Source organism: Hyalella azteca, unplaced genomic scaffold (genome assembly GCF_000764305.2).
Source record: "Hyalella azteca isolate HAZT.00-mixed unplaced genomic scaffold, Hazt_2.0.2 contig16847, whole genome shotgun sequence".
NCBI lineage: Eukaryota > Metazoa > Arthropoda > Malacostraca > Amphipoda > Hyalellidae > Hyalella > Hyalella azteca.
Window position 1 is genome coordinate 6569 of NW_025946654.1, and position 22328 is coordinate 28896.

At 37.9% G+C, this 22328-nt stretch overlaps 1 protein-coding gene across 1 annotated transcript; it reads right to left on the bottom strand.

The window, feature by feature from the left end:
* Positions 1-1255: 1255 nt before the first annotated feature.
* Positions 1256-16539, bottom strand: LOC108680472 (putative tyrosinase-like protein tyr-3). The gene is made up of 4 exons (XM_018169294.2): positions 16195-16539; positions 4479-4595; positions 3777-3902; positions 1256-3234 (listed from the first exon to the last, which is right to left on the bottom strand). Exons 1-4 carry the CDS (start codon positions 16274-16276, stop codon positions 3143-3145), a joined length of 417 nt encoding a protein of 138 aa, XP_018024783.1. The 5' UTR covers positions 16277-16539; the 3' UTR covers positions 1256-3142.
* Between the last annotated feature and the right edge of the window lie 5789 nt (positions 16540-22328).

The window sequence follows — 22328 nt, forward strand, 5'->3', positions numbered from 1 at the left end:
CGACGAAAACATGAAGTCACGGACGGACAGACAGACGGACATGGCGAGCACAATAGTGCATTTTCTCAAAAATCAGAAAATGCGCTAAAACAGTAATTTCAACTTCCAAGGAGTTAACCGTGAGGGTGAAAACATCCGCTCATAGTAACGTTGTCTCTGTAATATCTGCCTCTCATTGTACCTTCTGATGTGTGTCTGCTTGTCCGAAGAAGGTGGTTTTTTGGATACTCGAAGGAATTGTTCATGAGCGCACCTCACAGGTCGTGGTTTCTCACTGTGAGTCTCCGTTGTGTTGTTACTTTGGCGTAATTGCTTGCAAATTTCTCTGCCCCGCGGGCTGTGGATGTCTGGGCGTCGATTTGTGCAACCTCTTGTACGAGTGTCTTCGTTTCTGTTCTAAAAAAAATGTTAACTCGAGGAATATGTGTTGAAGTCAGTTTTATTAGTGGTGCCTATATTGTGATAATGGCATTAAATACCCAAACTGTGATGTAACAGTACGTGATCTTAAGATATTTTTATGCTCTTCCTGTTCTGCTGTTCTCTATTGTTCTACTATTCTCCTCTTTCTAATATTGCTCCACGGTTTGATGATCAATACTACGAGTTTGAAATTCTAAATCGCGATCTTGCAAGCGTGTGAATGTGTGTGAGCAGAAAACTCATGGCTGTGAAGAAAATATCCAAAGCTAGCGATAACATAGTCCTTTTCATAAGTTGTTTCATTCATAATTTAACAGCGTTAAAGAGATCAGATGCAAAACCACTACATTTCTTACATTTAGTATGGTCTATATTGATGCTTAACCATCCTGTTTCTTATTTTGCTTGCTTTGAAAAGTTACACACATGAATGGAGTTTAACTGAATGCATTTTGTTTGATGAGAGAAACTGGTAAATTTATCCTGCAAGCATCACGACCGGGATCTCAACACACTCATGTTGATAAAATGTTTTAAATCTTTACGTGGATTAGAATCGTGCTGGTACCTATTCTACACTATTCGAAGTTGCTTGATCTGTCTTTACAATTCTACCGTATTCGAAGCTGCTTGATCTGTCTTTGCAAGTCTGTTAAAAATTGCTTCAGTTTCAGTCGCGGCTTAGGTCTGCTCGCCGGTGAAATGATATGGTAAGGTTCTGCAATACGTCTTCTCATTTCATACGGGGTAATTGTGTAATTCAGGTGGTTGAATAACAGCCTTTGTTACATGTTTTAGTTTTTATTTAGATTTCATGATTAACAAGCTTTTAATAATTTATTTCTTGCTCATTGCGGGACAGTAAATAAAATTTTCATCAATCAAATTGTTTTAGTATTCATGGATCTAATCTTGTACCGCCGTCTCTGAACTACATATTCAATACTGTGCAGTATCTCAAGAGTCCATGACCGCTGAGTGGTCGTAAAAATAACAATTTTTCAACACTTATCAGATATATAAGTATCGAATTGGCAGGAACGTAGCCTCTATTTCCGGTATAAATAAATGAATGCTAACTTTGCCTAGGTAGTCGATTGACACTAAACTTCTTATCAAACAAGCAATCGGAAATATTCTCGGTGTCTCAACAGGCTTTTTGAATTGTGGACTTGAGAACAGCGCTTACATTAAGAAGATAATGCCTCTTCGGGAGCCCGAACAGAAAGAAAGTCTAGTAATATCTTATATTCCGAACACTTGGAACACAAGATCTAACTAGACTTTAGTATGTCTAAAGTATGATACAGCTAACTAAAAATGTAGCAGAAAGCTGTTAACTGAGAGTAAATTATGCCTCTAGCAGTGCGTTCTCTAGTGCTTCGTTTCCCTTTTCTTTGAACGATCAGAATACATGATATATTTTAAACAAAAAGTGTATTAATATAATAGATCTCTTAAATTTGCAATGCCGCACCAGAGGCGTGCAAGTTTTATCTTCTGGCTGTTCTTGTGTGGCACGTCTACGCTGAATAAAAATATTCATCTGAGGCATAAAATAATTGCATGCAGACGGTTTTAATCAGCGCACAGGATTAAATAAATTTTCGAACTGTTCGTTAAGGTGATTGTTGTTTGAACTTTGAATAATTAGTTTCCAATTTCAAGCTAAATTTATATTCGCGTAATTATGGAGGACAAACTTATTTATGGTAGTACATATTTTAAATGATTGTGAGCAAGTGGTGCGCGCCATGATTGAACTAATTTTAATCATGGTGCACGGAACGTTATCTATATGCATTATCATTTACCAACAAACTCAAGTATTTTGGCACTGAATTGTAAGAACTTATTAGAAACATTGAAAGACCTTATCAATTTGAGCTTTGAACCTTATGAAAAAGTAACAAATCTTATTCTAATGAGTATTCCAATTTTAGGCGCACAAATTTACGAGGAACCCGCGTGGATATTAGCCTACCGTGATGCGCGGAGCTGCTGGTTCTTTGGGTCACGAGTTCGAGTTCAGATCTCGCTTCCTCGAGACGCATTCGTTTGTCACGCGCAAGAGAGCAACACGTTTAGCTCGACGATTGATGTTGCCGAATAGAATTTCACACGATTTAGGGTTACATGAATTCTGAAAGTATGTAACGATGAAAATTCAGCCTTCTATGTGATGTTTATACTTTGGTTGCTGACGAAACTTACACACGGTTATGTCAATACGGAAAGAAATTAATCCTTTCATTGTAGTGATTTTAAATAACTTAATTTGAGTATGTAATTATCAGCTGATTTGTTTTATATCGCATAACATTTGGCATCGTACGAAAGATGCTAAATAACTTTAATCAGTATCAAATTTATAATAGCCAGTTCTGCAATATTATCCAATATTTTTATTAAAAACTTTCATAGATGGTGTCACATAAAGTAAAGGCTAACGGTGGTACATGCCTAAGCTTTGACCGCTTTGAAAACCGGGAATCAATATTCACATCAAGAATTAGTAAAACGCCAGGCACTCGATAATATCGCGATTCGGTAGTTAGGTTCATTACAGCATGTATGATGTATGACGAGATTGATAATTATGACGATTGACGATGATCATGACACACGATGAGTGATGAACGAAATAACGATTGGAATGTGTTTGAGCGACATGACTTATTATTAATTACGAGATGAATAATTGATGGAAGCAGAAGAATTAAACGTTATTAGGATGAGCTTTTGTTCCGACGCTCCAGTTGTCCCAGAAGCGCGTCACGACGTTGGGGCGAATGTGAGGGACGCTGTGGTCTGCAGAACAAATGGTGATCAGCAAGTTACTTATTCATATTTATATAAACATACAATTCACTTATCACATTTGCTACGTTGGTTGTTTTTGAATTTAAAACAAAATGAGCTTCGTGTACATAATTTGAAGAGGGCTGAAGTATAACTGAGAACGCAGCGGACATAGGTAATTTTACAATTACACCCGCTCTAGATGCTTCTGAAGCTTTCTATAACTTGCTCGTTTTCCTGGGGATGCGGAGTTGGCGTGAGGTAATTCCTTGTCTGAGCATAAAGAAACTATTTAAATGAGTTGTGAAAATGAACGCATGTATTTGAATCCTTTATCTGCTCGGATATCGACCGTCGCCAACGCTACTCGTATCTCAAAATCAGATGAAAAGCGTTTCCGTCATGAGACAAAGATGAATTCTCTGTCTACGGATCGCGAATCTCTGTCTACGGATCGCGAGTCTCTGTCTACGAATCACGGTCATCGTTATCCGCATCTGACTGCCTGGTAACTAGAATTGTCGTTATTACATCGAAATTTTAATCTTTACCTTTAGCGGGGACACAGAAGCCACATGCTCGGGCGCACGTTTTGGCCATGTAGGGTTTGTTCCTGCGACACTCTCCTGCCTTTGCCCAGCCCGCGCACATGAAGTTCGCGTTGTGGCAGTTAGGATCTGCACATTGATGAATTGTCTTTTGCATTATATTCGCTTATACATATGTCATATTATACATTATATAACTTTAATAATATATATCTGCCTTAGACGATATCATAGGACTTCTAACTCGAGCACAGTAGGTGTGGAACATCAGGGCTAGCGAGTTCCGTTGAACAATGAGGGCTAAGTTTTCTAAACGATGACTGTAAATTGCGGCAGCTATTTTAGCATTTTTCCGCGAATAACAGTACACACTAATAAGTATTCAGAATCACATGTATTTATGCCATAATTTAGTGCTATATTACTTGCAAAGGTTATTATAGTGTTGTTCTCAAGAAAAAAAAAATCGATTGCAGAAGATCATTTTTTGGACATTCTTGGCATCAATATTGCTTATTGGTTTTATGGAATAGAAAATGAATGTGATTAGTCATTGGAGACATTTTTTATTTAATATTACCCGTACTCAGTACTTGCGTTTTAGAGGTTTTCACATCCAAAACAGAGCTACTTCAATACGACTGTATACTTTCGTATTATAAGTGATATACCTAATATCAGTAATATTTGCAGTTTTCAATTTACCGTTGTAGCCGCACTGGCCGCAGGTACGGGGGCAGTGGACGAACATGAAGCCAGCGTTGTGGTAGCACTCGCCGCTGAGCGCCCACTTAGGGCAGTCCTTGTTGTCGTCCAGACAAGCTACCAACAAAAAATATGTTAGGACAAATATTTGGAAGAGGAAAATTTTCGTCGTAACTCTTCGTACTGTATTAATTTAAAATTATTTTCGATATTATTCCAGAGTCTAAGTAGCCTTCCCAGTATCATTTGATTGAAATCTATTATATATACCTTTAGGCTTCAATCATCTAAAGTTGGAAGTTTTAATGATGGAAAATAGACATAAATGGAAGTTTTAATAAATTGTCTAAAATAGTTTCAGCGATCAAGAATAACTTAAACCAGTTTTACTTGATGGAACTCTTCCGCATATTCTTTAGCATTCACATTTTAGTTTTAAATTTGGCCTCAAAAGTTTTATAATATTTAGTGACCTTCCAAAAACTTCGTTTACAAGTTTTAATTATTTGAAATATTTTTTCTGCCTCCTAGATTCGACTGAATCGTTTAATTGTCTGCGATGCAAACCTATTCACAACGGTACGTTCTGCCTAAAGATAGGAAAGAAAGAATTTGTAGGCTCAAATTTTGCTCATCTTTACTCTCACCAACTTCAGAAAATAACTTGAAAGTTTAAGCCTCACAAAAAGTCACAGGTACATCAAGATAAAACATTAGGCCTGCTTTTCGATATTTATCTGTAACGGAACTCTCGACAGCTTCTTTCTCCAAGCCTTCTTAGGAATGATGATAATGATTAGAATTGATTCATCGCAACTTTATGCATCGCACGCAGATTGTGAATAAAAGAATGAGTTACCTTGAGTGAGTCTTGAACTAAAATGAGGTTGTACGGTGAAATGCTTAACAAATCATAGAAACCAAATTATTTAAAGTTCTCTACAAGTGCATTATTTACAGTCACCTAGATTAGATGTGTTTATAGGCGGTATAAAGATAGCTTTTGTTACCGCCATGTGACCTCGATTAAGCTGCTTCGCATTCGTAGCAGTTGACGAGATTTGAGAGCATATACAGTGGCAAAGCAGAGTTTTCAAGACAAATTTCAAGTTAAATTTTGAGTCCTATGAGTCGACCGGTATCATGGATACTGGCATTGTCATATATAAGATATTGGTTTAAATCTTGAGTAAATGAGGAAATTAAAAATGAACTGATTCTGAAAAATCTCTGGTTTGCCACTCTGTTTGAGAGCTAAATTTATTCGTATTTATTTAAATTTGTTCGAAAGCAATATTATTCACGTAATTGAGGTTTATAATTAGTGTATTTTTATCAGTAGGCCTATAGGTATTAGTATAATTAATAAAATAGAAGATATAATGATTCAATTTCTATGAATCACGCAGTAATTAGATCTTTTATAGGGTTTTATTCATCATTGGAATTTTCCATGAGTTTTCAGACTTGAATTCACAAATAAGCTATTGATGACATCGAAGAACAAACTGAATTTTACCAATAGATACGTATTTGCTTCTGAAACCTATATAACGTTATGCTTCCTCAGTGCATTTAACCCGAGTTCTTCAAGTGGTTCACATGTGTCTGAAATAATCAATTCTTCGTCATGAAAGAAGGCCATCTTTGGTGGAGGCTTGTCCTCTAACGGTACTCAGGGCCAGACGTACGAAGGAGAGCCCACGATATTCTAATTAAGAATGCACGCTTTTTGTCATGCAAATCATTCTATTGCTGCAAATCGTATCAAGTCAATTGCAAGATAAGATTTTTATTTATTTCAATGCATAAGCTCTGTGTAGAAGATAGTGCCATTCAATGCATACTTTCGTCAGTGTTTCAAGCTCGATACAGAAGCCTCGTTTGGTATGTCTGGCATATTTTCTGCTTACTTATAAGTTTACGAAATAATATTGGTTATGTGAATGACACATGTCAAATGAGGGACAAAAAATGCGTATTTATTCCATGGTTATGACACGGTGACAGTTGGCGGAGGTCTATAGGTAAATAAAACATCGTGCTGCAGTTTCTTGGCGTCACCTCGTTGATAATTCGCACCTCGACCCTTGCCCGAGTGATTAATAATTATCAAGTCTATGAAGGTTATTACAAGTTTAGATGTACGGTACTGTATTCGCACAACCAAAGAATTATAACAGTGTTTGTGTACCTATCATATTATTTTCATGAATTAGTCCTCGTTGTTCACGGAAGTTTGGAAAATGAAACGTTTTCCCCTGAATGATAGAAAATGCGATCAGGAGGATTAAAATTCCTTCACAAAAGCTTGCGGTTGCTGCCTGACGCGAAGGCGGAGAAGGTCGACATAGTTTGTCTTGTTGGTAAATATTTGAAGAATTTTTTCTACTACACCATTACAAACAAGCCTCTAAGTCTCCCACTACAATATATATCCTCTTGGAAAATTCATACCTGACGTCTATATCATTAATATGTAATGCAAATGTTGGTGAAATATTTGCGATGATTTGCCACACTATTATTTTCACAGTGAGTACCTCATTTTTGCCAGTTACAGTGGAAATAATTATTATTAACTATCCCACGAAAAATTGGTTCTGAATTTACTAGTCAAACCAGATGTTGATGAGAAATCAATGTAGTATGTATTTCAATTCGAAATAAATATTACATTCATCTAATTTTCAATAATTTAATCAATGTTGATCTAATCTACAGTAATTTTTTTGAACTCAATGCGTTTGCCTGTGGTCAAATTAGATCATTAATTTTGATTTTTTACACGCAAAAATTCTAAGTACGTGGTCACTGCTTGAGTTGACATCGCTTTGATGTGTCGCGGCTTTTTTATGTGGTTTAGTACAGACGGTCCCATCTTACCCATTCTTTCCGCTGCGCTTGCAAAAATCATTAAATTAATTACTAATTACAAATAACACTTCCCAGTATCCCAATCAAAATAGAAGTTTTATTGTAACATAAATCCTCATTGAGGAGTTCTCAGCTCTATTTACAGGATATTTATCGACCATATTAAGCTTGCTTGATATGGTCGATTTATATATCGACCATATTATCGACTGGACCATATATCGACCATATTATCGACTGGAATGAAGACGTAAAGATTTTGTGCCGTCAAACTCAGAATAGTTGTTCTCAGGCCATTCATGAAAGGATGTGAAAATCGCACTCAATGGAATGATGAAGTAAACATTTTTGTCGTCACATTCACTGGATAGTCCGTCTCCGACCATGCATGCATGCCAATACATTAAAGGATATGAAGCTCACACCAACTGGAATGACTAAGTCGTCATTGTCGTCATTTTTACATACATGTTGCCATATTCACAGGATAGTCATTTTCAGATCACGCATGTTTGGATAGTTGTCTACACAGTACACAGGACGAAGGTAGTGAGAGTCAAAAAGTTCTTTACCAGACCATTCCAAACCATTTCCCATGAACATGGACGGTTCTCACCTTCAACCTCATATATACATAAGATCTCCTCTGCCTTTACAAATAATACCGGTAAAATATTACAACCTTGTAGTCAGAAGTTGTCTTATATAATCAATTTTATAGAAATGGGAATAAGAAATTTTCTACTAAACTTAGTTGTACTCAGTCGCATGATTCGACTGAATTAACATGATTAACCTTGCCTGGATTTTCAAGCAAATGCGTAGGAAAAAGTCCCAACGAAAGTGTCATCTCTATTTCAATGCATGATATAAAATGACTCTAAGGAGGAAACAATGCAAAATGTTTAGTCACGGAAAAAATACCGACTTCCTTGTAACTAACTTTCCACCGAAGGATCATTCCAATGACCTCCAAAAATTTGGACCTAACGCGTAAAGCGGCAGCCACATTAGTCGTGTCGTCTCAGGAATACGATAAAGTCGGCGTTTCCTTGTTCATTAAAATATAGCCTCTCTATTTTACCTGTTCTAAGAGAGGAAATGCTACCCGCGTATGACGTGGCTCTGCATTCCAGGCAACCAATCAACCGCCGCTGCCTTCAAAACTCAGCGCGATAAATGATGATGTGGCATTTTAATTTATACGCTCACAATATGTAAAATATCTTGAGTAGGTTCACAACATGCTTCGAGAAATGAATTTATTAATATTAAGATTGAATCTCCTTTAAGAAATTTGCGAAAAACTTTATGTCGAGTAAAAAAGTTTTCACTCCGGAGACTTTCGAATTAGCATTGAAACAACTACTTAAAAATTTTTGAAATTTCACGCTTGATTTCAGTTCAGTGATGCCAATTTCTCAAGTTGGCAATCTGAGGAGTATCATATAGTTTTCTAAACTATTGCGTGTGCGTAAGGCAATTGGTACATGATTGAGGCACGTATACAACGGGCCCATGGAAGGCTGCTGTAGGCACAGATGAATACACTCAGGCCGTTTGCTTAGAGTGAGTGCTGAGTCACGAGCCACAGAGACACTTCCTCAATCGAATTCACTTCCCTGAATCCTAGCAGAATTTTGAGGGAAATTTATTTATCCTCGTTGGACGTAATCGGCCCAAAAAGTGGTGATCGAAAGGGCTTTACTTCAGGGGCTTGAATCGCAGCACGACCGAAGGCCGTACTTAGGGAACAAGGAACTGTAATTTGGACTTGACACAGGAATTACGAGTCAGGAATAACAGTTTTCATTGCCGAAGAGGGTCAGCGTAGGACAAGTTTACCGTAGAACCTTTCCCGATTTGTAAGTAATTATCTGGCAATGGCTAAATGAAAAAAATTACATTCGAGATGCGAGCCAATAATTATGGAAGCCGATAAATAAATACCATTCTCGCGGGATTGACGTAAATTTCGTTTCCTGTGAATATTTTGGTTTCCTTCTATATACACTTTTCATGTCCAATATACCTAATGTTTATATGTTAAAATTTATTGTTCGCGTATTTGAAGCCTGGCCTTCCTTGGCACCGCATGTTGAAATATTTCCTGTAAAATTTGTTCCTAATTGTGTGATCTTGTGACGTTGATAAAAAAGAGGAAAGGGTTAGATTTAGAAATAAAGTTGTTAATATTACTTTGCTCCTTAAATTTCAGGAAAGACATTTGCTCATCGCCCGGCGGAGTAAAAGCGGCTATAACATTGTCTGCTCACATGAATGAAAATAATATATTTTTCCAGGCTGGTAATAGGAATAAAACCAAACCACACATCAGTGATTTAAAAAAATTATAGTAACTAAAAGTACCCGTGAAATAATATCAAATGAGGTTCAGAAAAAAGCCTTATAATTAAATATTTCTGCTGCCAGTCAGGGAAGTTACTTCTCACCGCCACTATAAGTGCCTTATTTAATGTAAGAGTAAAATTTAGAGCAATGGCTGCATGATTTTCATGGAACTTGTAGAACATCAGCTAACTTCAATGATTCAAATGATTTTATTCTTTCGGAAATGTGAGAACGACTGGTAAAATCGTGAGCCATAAATCGGCAAAGTATGCGTGCTGCCACTAATGTTCTGATCTATCAGCAAGCTTTTTCATATTCCGTTGCCGATATTCTAAAAGCATCTATCTCTCACTAAGTATTTTCAATTTTTTTTTAGCTTAATACAATTCCGATTGAGCGCGGAAAGCAAAAATATCAAACTTTTACAAGCAGTAGCGCTCGGTGTCGTGTATTTTTATGTCTCCTTATCCTTATATATGCAAATCTGTTACAGCTTAGCGAGCCCTGCTACTGGCAATTGCCTCAAGTCGCTCTGGGCTCGGGAGCAGGAAATCAACTACTGACCATAAATAAGAACTTGATTGTTTGGTCAGATTCCAGGATTTCATTCGCACGATATAGGAAAGACTCGTGCAGAATGTGACGGAAGTGTCGTTCAACACAGAAAAAGTACAATATTTTAATGCATCATCATTCAAATAATTTTGCATGAGCCAGCCTAATAATTTTATCTCGTATTTTTCACTAAATTTGGTGCAGTCTGAAAATGCATTTGCTCTCGAGAAAATATATCACAACACAACAATTTGCTGGAAAAACACTGAGAGCCACGAAGCGTATTTACCTGTCCATTGCACTGGCGACACACGAGGTTAATTAAATAACACAAGCAGTTGCACCATACTAATATGACGAGGAACTTAATGCTCAACACCAGCTTCCAGAAATTCAGCTCGCTTGCACTTTCACTTTAATTCAATTATAATCTTCGTGGAGAACTCGCATTGCACGAAGCTCTCCAGCAGCTCACAGAGTTCAGTGTCATCGGGTCTAATAGGAGCTGTTCGCAGCAGGAAGTTCCTTCCCACGTTGTATTTATGACTTATAAAAATTCTAATGTAAATCCTCGTACGTGCATTATATTTCAAGTGCCGAGAATATGATAATGTATGAACTTGGGAAGGAATTCATGCAACACTTGTTTGCACGAAACTACATTAATAGATAAATCGTTTAAATTTTCCATTCTAGTTTGTGAGCAAGATATACTAAGAATGTTATTTAAATAAGTTTAAATTATGTTTGGAAACGTGATCATATACGATGGCATTATTATTAAATAGATAATTTAAGTCTCTCTACAATTACACAAGCGTGTTCCGTCTTCTCGTGTAGCGGCACACGTTTCTTCGTTCCATCATTGTTTGACATCCCTGTTTACCTTCGCATCTCAAATCTTGAAGAGAATATCCTTGTTTATCTGTTGAAAAATGCTTGGTCATTCCTCGTGTCGACACAGGGACTGCAACAGTTTTGAACTACGTTTCTCGCGTAAAGTTTTTAGTGTGAACTCTAATTTTTTCCCTGGTCTCTTATTTACTACGGTACGGCGAAGGTAGCCGATCCTCAAGTAGGACACTCGGTAAGCTTCACACGCTCGAGACTTTGACAATCTCTTGAATTGAAAGGACGACAGCACCGCTAGAAAAATGAGGCCTCACTCGTACGATGATCGACGGAAGCGTGTTTTTCGGTGCCCGGAAGAACAAAAGCGAGGGTGATTGTTTGGCCCACGACAGCATTTCGTATGCCTGTCCTAATCAACGTAGCGGAGCGTCCGTAATTGGCATTCACAGCGTCGCAGGACAATGCGATTTTGGCATCAAGTTCCCGACTTGTGGGCGATAAATTGGATCTGCCCAAACAGATGGCACGAAAGCAAATGCCGCTCCATTATTTGGCTAAACAGTGAAGCAGGATATGATCGAAAGTAAGTTTCGAGAGGTATCCAAAAGATACAAGACTCGACTGATATCGGCAACTTGCTTTAAACAGCGGAAGCTTGGAGATAGATGCTTCCTACTTCAATGTCTCGAATAGAATAGGTAGAACTTCTGCAGTTGGGACGAGTTATTCAGTAAGAGATAACAACTTTTGATATTCAGACAGATCACTATGGATGACCATTGTAAAATTATAGAGGATATCATTTCCGGCTTCAAATGACCTTCCATTTCGTTGGTAATTCCAATGTAGTTGGATGACACTGCCGTTCTATTGCCGTATACAGCAATTTCATGCGGGATAAATTGCTACTCCAGAAGGAAGTTACCGAGATTCTTGTCATGATGGCCATTATTTCTTCGAAATTACCTGCTTCAATTACCATGATAGCCATAATTAACTGCTTAGCACTCCAGAATCCAAGTCGGTTGCTCATGTCACAACCACTCCAACCATATACCAACTATATATACATAATACTTCACAGGGATGTGGGATTGATATTTTTTTTGGCTGAAGCAGTCCATCTAAGAGATTGCTTAGTTGGGAAAAATAACTTAAATCAAAGTTTACATGCACGATTTGCTTGGTGCACGTCCATGAACTAAGGAGAATGTATATTCCTGGAGCTCGATCCTATATCAGAGGAAGGAACATTGATTATGCTGGTCATGAACGGCTTCCGGGTATAGCGGTGCAGTGGTCCACTGCGACCTACTGGCGTCAGCTAGTGAGAGTATTTGGCTGGAATGAGCTTACAACTTTTGGTTGTTTGGTGCGAGGGCCGTTTATGGATATTCTTCTGTTAGCACGTGCGAGTTTACTGACGAGTTATCGTTTTATTGGTATTGATGACCTAATCCAAGGCAAGGTTCAGGGTTCTCACATGTGACTGGAATAATAGATATTTGTACTCGGAGACTTTCACGGTATCAAGATGTCAGCTCGTTACAAATATGAGCTGGATCGTGAATTGAATACATTGTTATAAACAGTTGTTTTTTACGGCACCAAGTCTTCGGAATTACTTGACTTTCCCCTAAATTCCTCATTGTTAAATACTTCGAACTGAATAAAAATGAAGAACTGAACTTCGTTCTATATGTATAGTGAAGTCCAGGGGTGTGCTACCTAGGAAATGGTAGCTTGAAGTCAATCCCAACGGTCATAAATTCTGTACTTAAGACAAGCCCTCGTGCACCACATCATCAGCAAAGGTCAAGTAAGTCGTACACTTCATGATGTACTCTGGCCTCTCCGAATGCTGATTAGGCACGGCAAAAACTGGTGTCACATAAAGCATTACATTCTCTAGAGTCGTTATTTTGTCCGAGGTAAAATAGTGACCGATCTAGCGCTCTGTCGTAACTAGGATTTGAGGATAAGGCTTAGCGTTGACTGAACATGTGGATAGTTGGAAAGACCGTCTTATGCAGCCTCGGATTTTAATCTTTAGACTCTTGTCAGTTTTTTAACGTTTATAAGAATTATGTGCACTCAAAATACATGATGGTTTTAAATACCAAAATTATCTTAGTCGTGTGCTGGTCAAAGTCAAATGCATTAAAATTTTTATTATTTTGCGATTAAGAAATGTAAGCCACACTGCGTAAGCGATTCAAATAATGCAATGATATAATATAAATCCCGACAAAGAAAATGAAATTTATATTTTTATTGTAATTGATATTAACAAATTTTTTGGTTAAACAAAAATTGCTCACTTAATCGTCATGTTTTGTGTCGCCGTAACGTGACTTTTATACGGAACTCAAGTAATTAAATACAAATGTTGGCTTAATTCCAGCATTATTCTAGTACCCACTACGAATGGGCTTTATTCCTAATTTTCGGCATTGAACTTGTATAATATCGGTACAGCAGCCAGAGGCGTCAATGTCCCCGTCAAATTGATCTATCTGATCCGGGCTCAGCTTCCCTTCAAAGTCAAAACTGAGCTTACAGTCAAAACTGAGCTTACAGTCAAAACTGAGATTACATTCAATACTGAGCTTATTGAGTCAAAACTGAGCTTACAGTCAAAACTGAGCTTACAGTCAAAACTGAGCTTACAGTCAAAACTGAGCTTACAGTCAAAACTGAGCTTACAGTCAAAACTGAGCTCACTGCATGTGTTGCACTTCAAAGTTCATAGAGCACTTGCACTGTGCTTATAAAAAAAGCCAAGGCAATTTCTTGCATACAAGTTCATCAAAAAGTGACCGCAGGCCAATCAGTTCTCCAGCCACGATCCACATGTTACAAGATGTCAAGCATGGATACGATAATACAACAAAAAAATTAAACCTTTTAATTATTTCCTGCATCGTTTCAGTGTCGAAACTTCTACCAGACTGTCCTATATAAAATAATCGGATACATTTCATTTAAGTCTGTAGGTATGAGACTTCTTTCACTTACAACTTAATAATGATATTTAATCAATATTCGTCCCGAAGGAATATTCTATTCACTCATTCATAAATAAATTGAGAGCACTTTTTTGTTTTAAAATCATAATGTTTTTACTGCTAAATCTCCATATTTGAATACTTCAGTGCGAATAATATAAAAACAAAAGGTTGCGATGCAGCGTAGAGGGCAACAGCCTGCAGGACTGACAATGCATGCATAGTAACCGGTTGAAAACCACTGGCATGGCTTGTAGATCACGTTGCTGAGCAGCCGGTTTATATTGGCCCAACTTTTGGCCGCGCTTTTGGTTGTAAGCCGCCGCACTTTCCCAAGCAAGATTAGGGATAACAAATGTATGAATTTTTTGTTGGGAAGTTGATGCACGGTGACTTATCGGGAGCGGAGGCTTCATTGTGAATATCGCTATTTGTGCAAATGTTTGCTGTAGCGTTTTGAGTATTGCCAGCTCTCTGTTATCTGCCAACTATATAGAAGCAGCTATCTGCCAACTGCTTCTCTGTTAAACGTCTAATGATTAGCGTACAAATTTCGAATTTTGTTGCAGGCCCAATATCTATTCCGCCCCATTCCTGCAGTAAGAATTGTTTTAGTATCCTCCGCGTATCGCAGGACTAGCGGGTAAAAACCTTATAGAACATTAAATGTAGTGCATCTGGCCCGCTACAACGTTAGATTGTAAAATGACAGAATTAATTACAAATTTTTCATCCGCGCAGCAGTTCAGGATCCTTCCTGACCATCCTAATACGACTTTTAAATGTGTCACGTCTCATGCGCGTGCGAGGTGGAGTCTTTTTTTGGATGCCCTAAGCGAGGAAGAATCTTCGTTCCAAGCCGTACTGGACTGGTTTGAGTTCAGCGTTGTTCGCAGCTGCTGTGAGGATGCAGCGGCTGCAATACTCCCATGTCCTTATTTTAAGGATAGAATACGTTTCGCGTCTTTCTTTAGAGTATTTAATGTAACTATCATATATTTGCATTACATTATCACGTATGATGTATTGATGAAACAAGACACCTCTACAACTAAACTTTTTATTGCTGAATCTAAGCATTATATGACCTTTGATTCATTTCTATTTTTGTTTATATCAATTGTGACTTGTGAGCAAATTATGTTTACAAAATATAATTATGATGTGAAGTAATAGTTTTGGTATTATGTGCAGCACTTCTGCTACGGATAGTTCAGCAAGAAAAGCAGGGAGAGTGCTTGTATAGATGCAAAGAAGATGGCTGAGAGATAAATGAATCTTTCCTGGTCGCAGCAAAAATTGCTCGTTAATTTGGTCAAATTGCTCCTCGTTGGCAATAGTGACCGAAATATGGATTGCCCAAACACAGTATAATATAACTGTTAAAACTGAAAAGGGACAATGTTTCAACCAGTAAGTTTTATTCTGCTTAAGACGCTTCGACATGGTAGACGTGCTGTCACTTTAATCAATTCCAGTTGGACTCCTACAAATGATCGAGTACGAGTTTGTATGGCGTTCATGGGGTGTTCATGTATTATGACGATTGCGCCGGTCTGATCACAAAAGAATAAAGTCTTGTTGTAAAAGTGAATGCCTGATAAAGTTGTCAATTGAAAGATACCACGCTGGAAGAGCGAATCATTTCCATCAGGCAGCAAATTAAAACGACATTAATTATCAACGTTGCAAAAATTAAATTGAATTGCGATGAGCAAATGTGCGATTATTCTAATTTAAAAACACTTGCCAATAATATTGAGTGAAATTATTACAAAGAGTTATATGACGCTGTTTGAGCTTTCAATCCAAGTGAACAACGATCGAAATTCGAAACGATGTATAAGGAAACGATGGCACGGTGGTGTGTTTTGTTTCAAGGATTTGCTAACGTGAGTTCACTCTCCTGCAATACAAGCACTTTATAAATTCATAACAAGCTAAAACATTGAAAATTCAGACAGAGGAAGAATTCCTACAGTGAAGCTTGAATTACAAACTCTCACGTAACTGGTCCATGTATATAATACCCGGATAGAAGACTTCAAAAAATATGTAGAGATAATTCTCACCTGAGTTCGAGTGTGTTTGTGCCATGACTGTGAACGCGAGGCAGAGAGCAACCAGAGACACATGGATCCAAATGTTAGCCATCGTTAGAAGCGATCTTTATCTTCTCTTCACCAAACCAAGACAATAAATTCAATACAAGTTGTTTGGTCTTCGTGAGTCTTATGTTGCGCTGTTCTTTCCTTTCACTCAAGGCAAAAGTAAACTAACAGAACAACAATAAATTGAATTACAGATCGTGTGCTTCGAACGAATGACTCAGACGACACTAGTTCCACTCAATGTTCTCTCTTCTGCCGGCGTTGCTAACGAACTCAACCACGTTTCGCGTCAAACAGACGACAGTTAACGTGCTCAAGCCCTTATATATCAGCACCGAGGACTTCCTTACGTCACACGTTATCTGTGACCACGGAGATTTTCGACACGTTGTGTGCCTGATCGTAACCTTGCCTTACCTACAAGACAGGCTATTGGCTAGCGTCCGCAAGCAGGGGCGGAGTTAAAGCGTTATGTTAGTTGGGCAGCCTTGGCGAGCTTGCGTCACTTACACGTAACACTGATCAGGGTCAGTGCTTGAACTTGACCGGGAGAACGTTTGGCTTCCTGCGAGAACGTTATGCCTGAGGGATGACCGAAGGATCCAATGATGATGACATCATAAAAATCAACATATATCGCTCTTTGAACTTTATGAAATACAATGATAATAAAAAACAGACATTTTTATTTCGTAAATTCAAAAGTGGAGCCTATAGCATCGCGCTGCATTTTCAAACTTGAATAATCGTAAGCAGCGAGTGCAGAAGTGCTTTATCCCAATCGTGGGCCATAAGTGCTTTATTCATCATGAAAAGTGTTCATGTGAAAAAATTTCAAACATCGCCTCGTCCGAATGAGTCATTGTATGAGTAGAGCTCGTGGAAATAGTTATCATTTGTCCAGCCTCAGTAGAAGCCTTCGCAACACAACGCCCGCAGCAAGCCCGATCCGATCAATGGTCATGACACGAGTTGGATCGACACGAATCTATCCGATTTATCTGCTTTAGTCTAGTACAGTAGAAGAGATAGCTTAAAATTTTGTTGCTGGATGAGGGCTTGAGTTAAGATTTACTGACGATAATCAGAAATTAAATAATTGTTTACTTGTAATACTGAACATTTTCAAATTTCATGCGAGAGTGCGAAAGGGCATGTAGATCTACTGTCATGAACAGTGATAGGCTGTTATCAATACACGCCAACAATACGCGAGTTTTATTTTTTTGTCCTCGACCATAACTTTTCTTGCATAAATACTTATAGGCTCCCATGCATTGTACCAAAAATGAAAGCCTGGTTCGGAAGAGTGAGAGCTCGATTGCGTCAGCAATGATGGGAAGCCGAAGTGATAACGCCGTTAGACGTCGTCATCGTGGGGATATGGGAGAAGGGCAGACGTTGGCAATGACATGCCTCTATACCGAGCGCATGTTCGGAAGAGGCCCAATTCAAGCCATGACCTTGCGAAGTTGCACGCACTTCCGATGGTAGGAGGCGACATCACCACGAATCTTGCTGGGAAGACGGATATGGTGAGAGTTTCTACTGATGTCCACTTCTGCGCACACGCAAGTATATGTCACTAACTCTGTACCAGTGCCAAAAATTCATGATAAAGTCATTACCAATGAAAATGATTCATCACCAAGTCTGTACCAGTGACAAAAGTTCATGATAAAGTCATTACCAATGAAAATGATTCATCACTAACTCTGTACCAGTGACAAAAATTCATGATAAAGTCATTACCAATGAAAATGATTCATCACCAAGTCTGTACCAGTGGCAAAAATTCATGATAAAGTCATTGCCAATGAAACTGATATATCACTAACTCTGTACCAGTGACAAAAATTCATAATAAACTCGTTACCAATGAAATGATTCATCACTAATTTTTCCCCAATGACATTAATTCCGTAGTTTATTTTTAATTAAATCTAAGTCGGCTTCTTTGTTTCTTCACAAACGCAAAAAATTGCCGGAGCAGTAATTCCCATGAGAGCTCAAGAGTCGCCACGAGCGTGACTAAAACTATATTGGCGACTCGTAAAATTAAAACTAAAATTAAACTCCAGTACAGGGATATAAACTCCCAAACAGAACATCTATCAGTTTCCATATCGAAAGCATCGCCAAACGTGTTTTTTGAACAAACTGGACAATTTCGGTAAGAAGCGAAAAAGCTTAAAAGCAGACAAAAACGTTATTGGTGCCCACGCTACATGAAAATGTTGCGGCTATAAAACTGTTCCTTAAACCTCAATACAAACTCACGCTTGCTCCTCATAGAGAAGGGCTAATTAGGTGCCAAAGTTGTTTGCACCCTGATCTTTATTGATGCAATTTTTCCTATTTTCTTCTAAACCATTTTCACTCTCGCCCTTCTTGCAAATGGTAGCAGGATGAACACTCATGCGTGGAGTCGAATTTGTGACCGCGGTAAAATTGCGGTAGCGTATGCGCCACAACAAAGTCAACGAATTGCTTCATATATATTTAATTTTTTACCGCAATTTTGGTGAAAATACAAGTCAACATACTTCAGCGAACTTTACAAGCCGAGTATATATACGAAAGTATGTATTAAACTTTTACCAGCCGAGTATAAATACTTTCAGAATTTCAGAGTTGTACCTTCAGAGTTTTCAAATTCAGAGTTGTGAATTCAGAGTTTTATTCATCTTGTTGTATGATTCGACCACGTCATCAATGTTATAGTGATATCTCTCTGCAAGCGCTTGTTTTTTTCGCGACGAACTTCCATCAGAGGACTTGCTTGGTGGCCTTTAGAGTCCAATTGAGTTTCAAGTCTCGCACAAGAGCCCTAGCTTATCTGTAAGAGGATCACGTCAACTCGCCAGGATTCCCATTGCCCAAGAACAATGGCGATGAGACAATGGTCCATTACTTCACTTGGAATGCGTGCATTGCATCCAAGATTAATGAGCAATTACTATCGAACTCAATAAATCACAAATATAAAAGACGGTAATAAATCAAAATAAAGATCATTTTCCCTCTCCATTAGAAATGTAAAAGTTAAAAGTTTTCGATATCGACGGTAATAAAAGAAAATTTTCGAAATTTTTGAAAACCTGTTCCATATTAGGGATTCTGTCGTCAACGCCATCCTGTACCCAGAACTGATGAACATCAAAGCTTCTTAAAATTATATTCTTATTCCCAATTTCATCTAAAATTTCTTATGCAATACAAGATAATGCTCAATTATAATACTAATTGCAAAAAATAAAGAAAATCATATTGTAATCGAAATCCGTCATCTTTGTGACTGATCGATCATCCACAATCCAATTCAGTAGAGGCAATTATTTTCTATCGTGCACGCAGGAGGTGCGCTAGTCGAGCGAGCAGGTTAGAGCAGCGCTAAGGTAAGAAGAGCGCTAGTCGAGCGAGCAGGTTAGAGCAGCGCTAAGGTAAGAAGAGCGCTAGTCGAGCGAGCAGGTTAGAGCAGCGCTAGCGAGGCTACCAGGAACAAACACGCAGGTTGGATGTAGAGCTGCGATGCCCTGCTGCCGTTTCCGCGTGAAAGTGGCCGGCCTTGCGAGGCCTCAGCGACGGAGGGTCAACGCTTCCCCAACGGCCTTGTCTTCCTGCGCTGCAGGCGAGGTAGCGTTCAGGACAGAGGAGGAGGTTCTTGCAAACTATCCAACAGAACCAAAATTTTGAAAAATATATAACGAGGTTATAATTGTCAATTTACATTGTTGACATTATAAAATTTCGAAAAATTGTGTTCCTTGGTGATAGGAATTCGAAAAATTGAATGAAATGGTAAGTTCTTGGGCTAAATTAAATCAATGTAAGGCGTTAATAAATCTATGAATTTATATCATATTCTATCGCCTATTTCTACAGAGTCTACGCGCATGTTTGCCGTTCTAACGAGTGCTATCATTTTTGAAAAAGAAATTATTGCTCGGTAATCCATTTAGTAATGCGAGTTTTCAAAATTAGTATATGTGTTCATTTTTCATTCAAAGCAATTATGAAATTTAAGCTACATGGATATTCAGTGTCATCTTATCATTGGAGATGGTATAAGATGCCTATATTTGCGCAGTGATATATCGAAGACTCGCGTTTCCTGGTATATGCATGATGCGAGACCCTGACCGCATTTTAAGCTACAGGTTCAAGAATGCGATGGGCATTCTATAGGACCCTGGCCTTGTCGTAGAGATGCAGGAGCGCAGCCCCGGAGTGATTCAGCTCATAGGCTGGATATCAGCTGTATTTCATTCAATGTCTTATCTTGGCCGCACTGCAATACTCAGTATCCGGCCTACTGAATTGGAGGATTTCCTTGGCGCCTCAACATCCGTTTTACTGGCACCAGAAAACTTGCATCAATGAATCATAAAACCATTGAAAGAACTAAGAACGGACAGCGCTTTTTTTTAATGAGTTGAGAAATTCATAGTTAAATCTACAAATTATATTGTAGGTGCCAAATTGACCCAAAAATATCTAAGGAATTTTAGTAAAAATTGATTTTACATTGAATCGGCTTGGGAGAAAATTTTCACGTTGATGGGATGTCAGGTAGTCGTGAAGTTTTTAATATTGACAATTCCTTAATTTCTTTTTGTGTACGTAGCATAAACCGTAAGCCTATGTAACAACAAAAAAAGTTATTAAACAAGTTTCCATGCATAATGCGCTGTTATTAATAATTGATAAATGAAGTGTGAGCAAAAAATGCACTTCTCAATGAGTGCGCAGAATATTATGAGCTTATGTTATTTACTGAAATAACTATTTATAGGGGTATGCAATATTTGCATCTGAAGTTCTAAGTAACAAATATAACGCAATATTTTGAAGTCCAACGTCATTTTATACTAGTGCATGGTAGCTGAATTAATTACACAATAATTTAAAAAAAATTAACACTCATTGGGTCTTTAATTCTTGATCCCTCGCGGTACGCTCGGAAATCTTGGAAATTTTCACGTTCTCCAAAGCTTCCCAACATTTGTTCCATCTTTCCACTCTTATGTTTAATATTGATTTTTTAGAATGAATCATCAGTTGAATCTTCGAATTCTGATGACAGAATTCGTTCCTCGTAAATCTCACTCCCATTCTATGAGCCTAAATCAGGAGTAAGTACGGAAGCAGATGTACTCCTATAGCAGATGTATGTAAATTGTTCTCCTATTAATCATAAACATTTTACTTTCTAACAACAGTCGCCCCAATAAAAAGAGTTTATATTATTCGTATCAGGAATTTGTGTTCAATATAAGCATAGGATTGAGTAGAAACGCGACGAGACAATACTACATGACGTATAACTTAATTTGAACAGTAATGTCACGAACTCTTGTGCACCTAAAATGCATTATTTACTTTCAAGTTTGCCATGAAATGAATAAAATTATGTAAGAGCCGTAGTTGGCACAAACTCATCTGTAAATGCATAAATAGACTGCTGTCTCCTACGAACCGATTAGAATGATTAAGAACAATTAGATTTTTTTAGCTAATTAAAATTAAGGTCAACGAATTAAAAGTAATGCTTATAGCAGTTTATTTTTAAGAGAGTGCGAACGTTTTGTTTCCAAATTCTACTATAAATTTAAGTTTCTATCGTTGCAATACATGACATAAAATTTGTATACACTGTAGGAGAAATGTAATCGTTGAAGAAATCAAATACTTTCAACATATAAGAGCTTCTTTTCATTCTTGTGATGTCTTGAATATGATTTCAACGTAATCCAATGGAGAATATAACAAGCCGTTCTTCTACCATTATTAGATTTTCCTTCTTAAGTGTGTGTTTGACCGTTATATTAATTGCGACAGCAGTCATTATCTGTTCGACCATACTATAGTAACACTATATTTTCTTGAGAGTCGTTAAGTTGTTAGTTCGTGCTACGTACAATAAATTTCCCGTCTATACAGTTTCTCGCTGCTAGTAATGCACGCAGTATTTATAATTCCCACCTCCGTATTCTATACCTCCATAACTTAATCGTTCTCTTTATTTAATCAAGCTCTCATGAGCAGAAGTTGCTGCATCCTGCTGCTATCGATTGCTTATTGCTACAGACGAG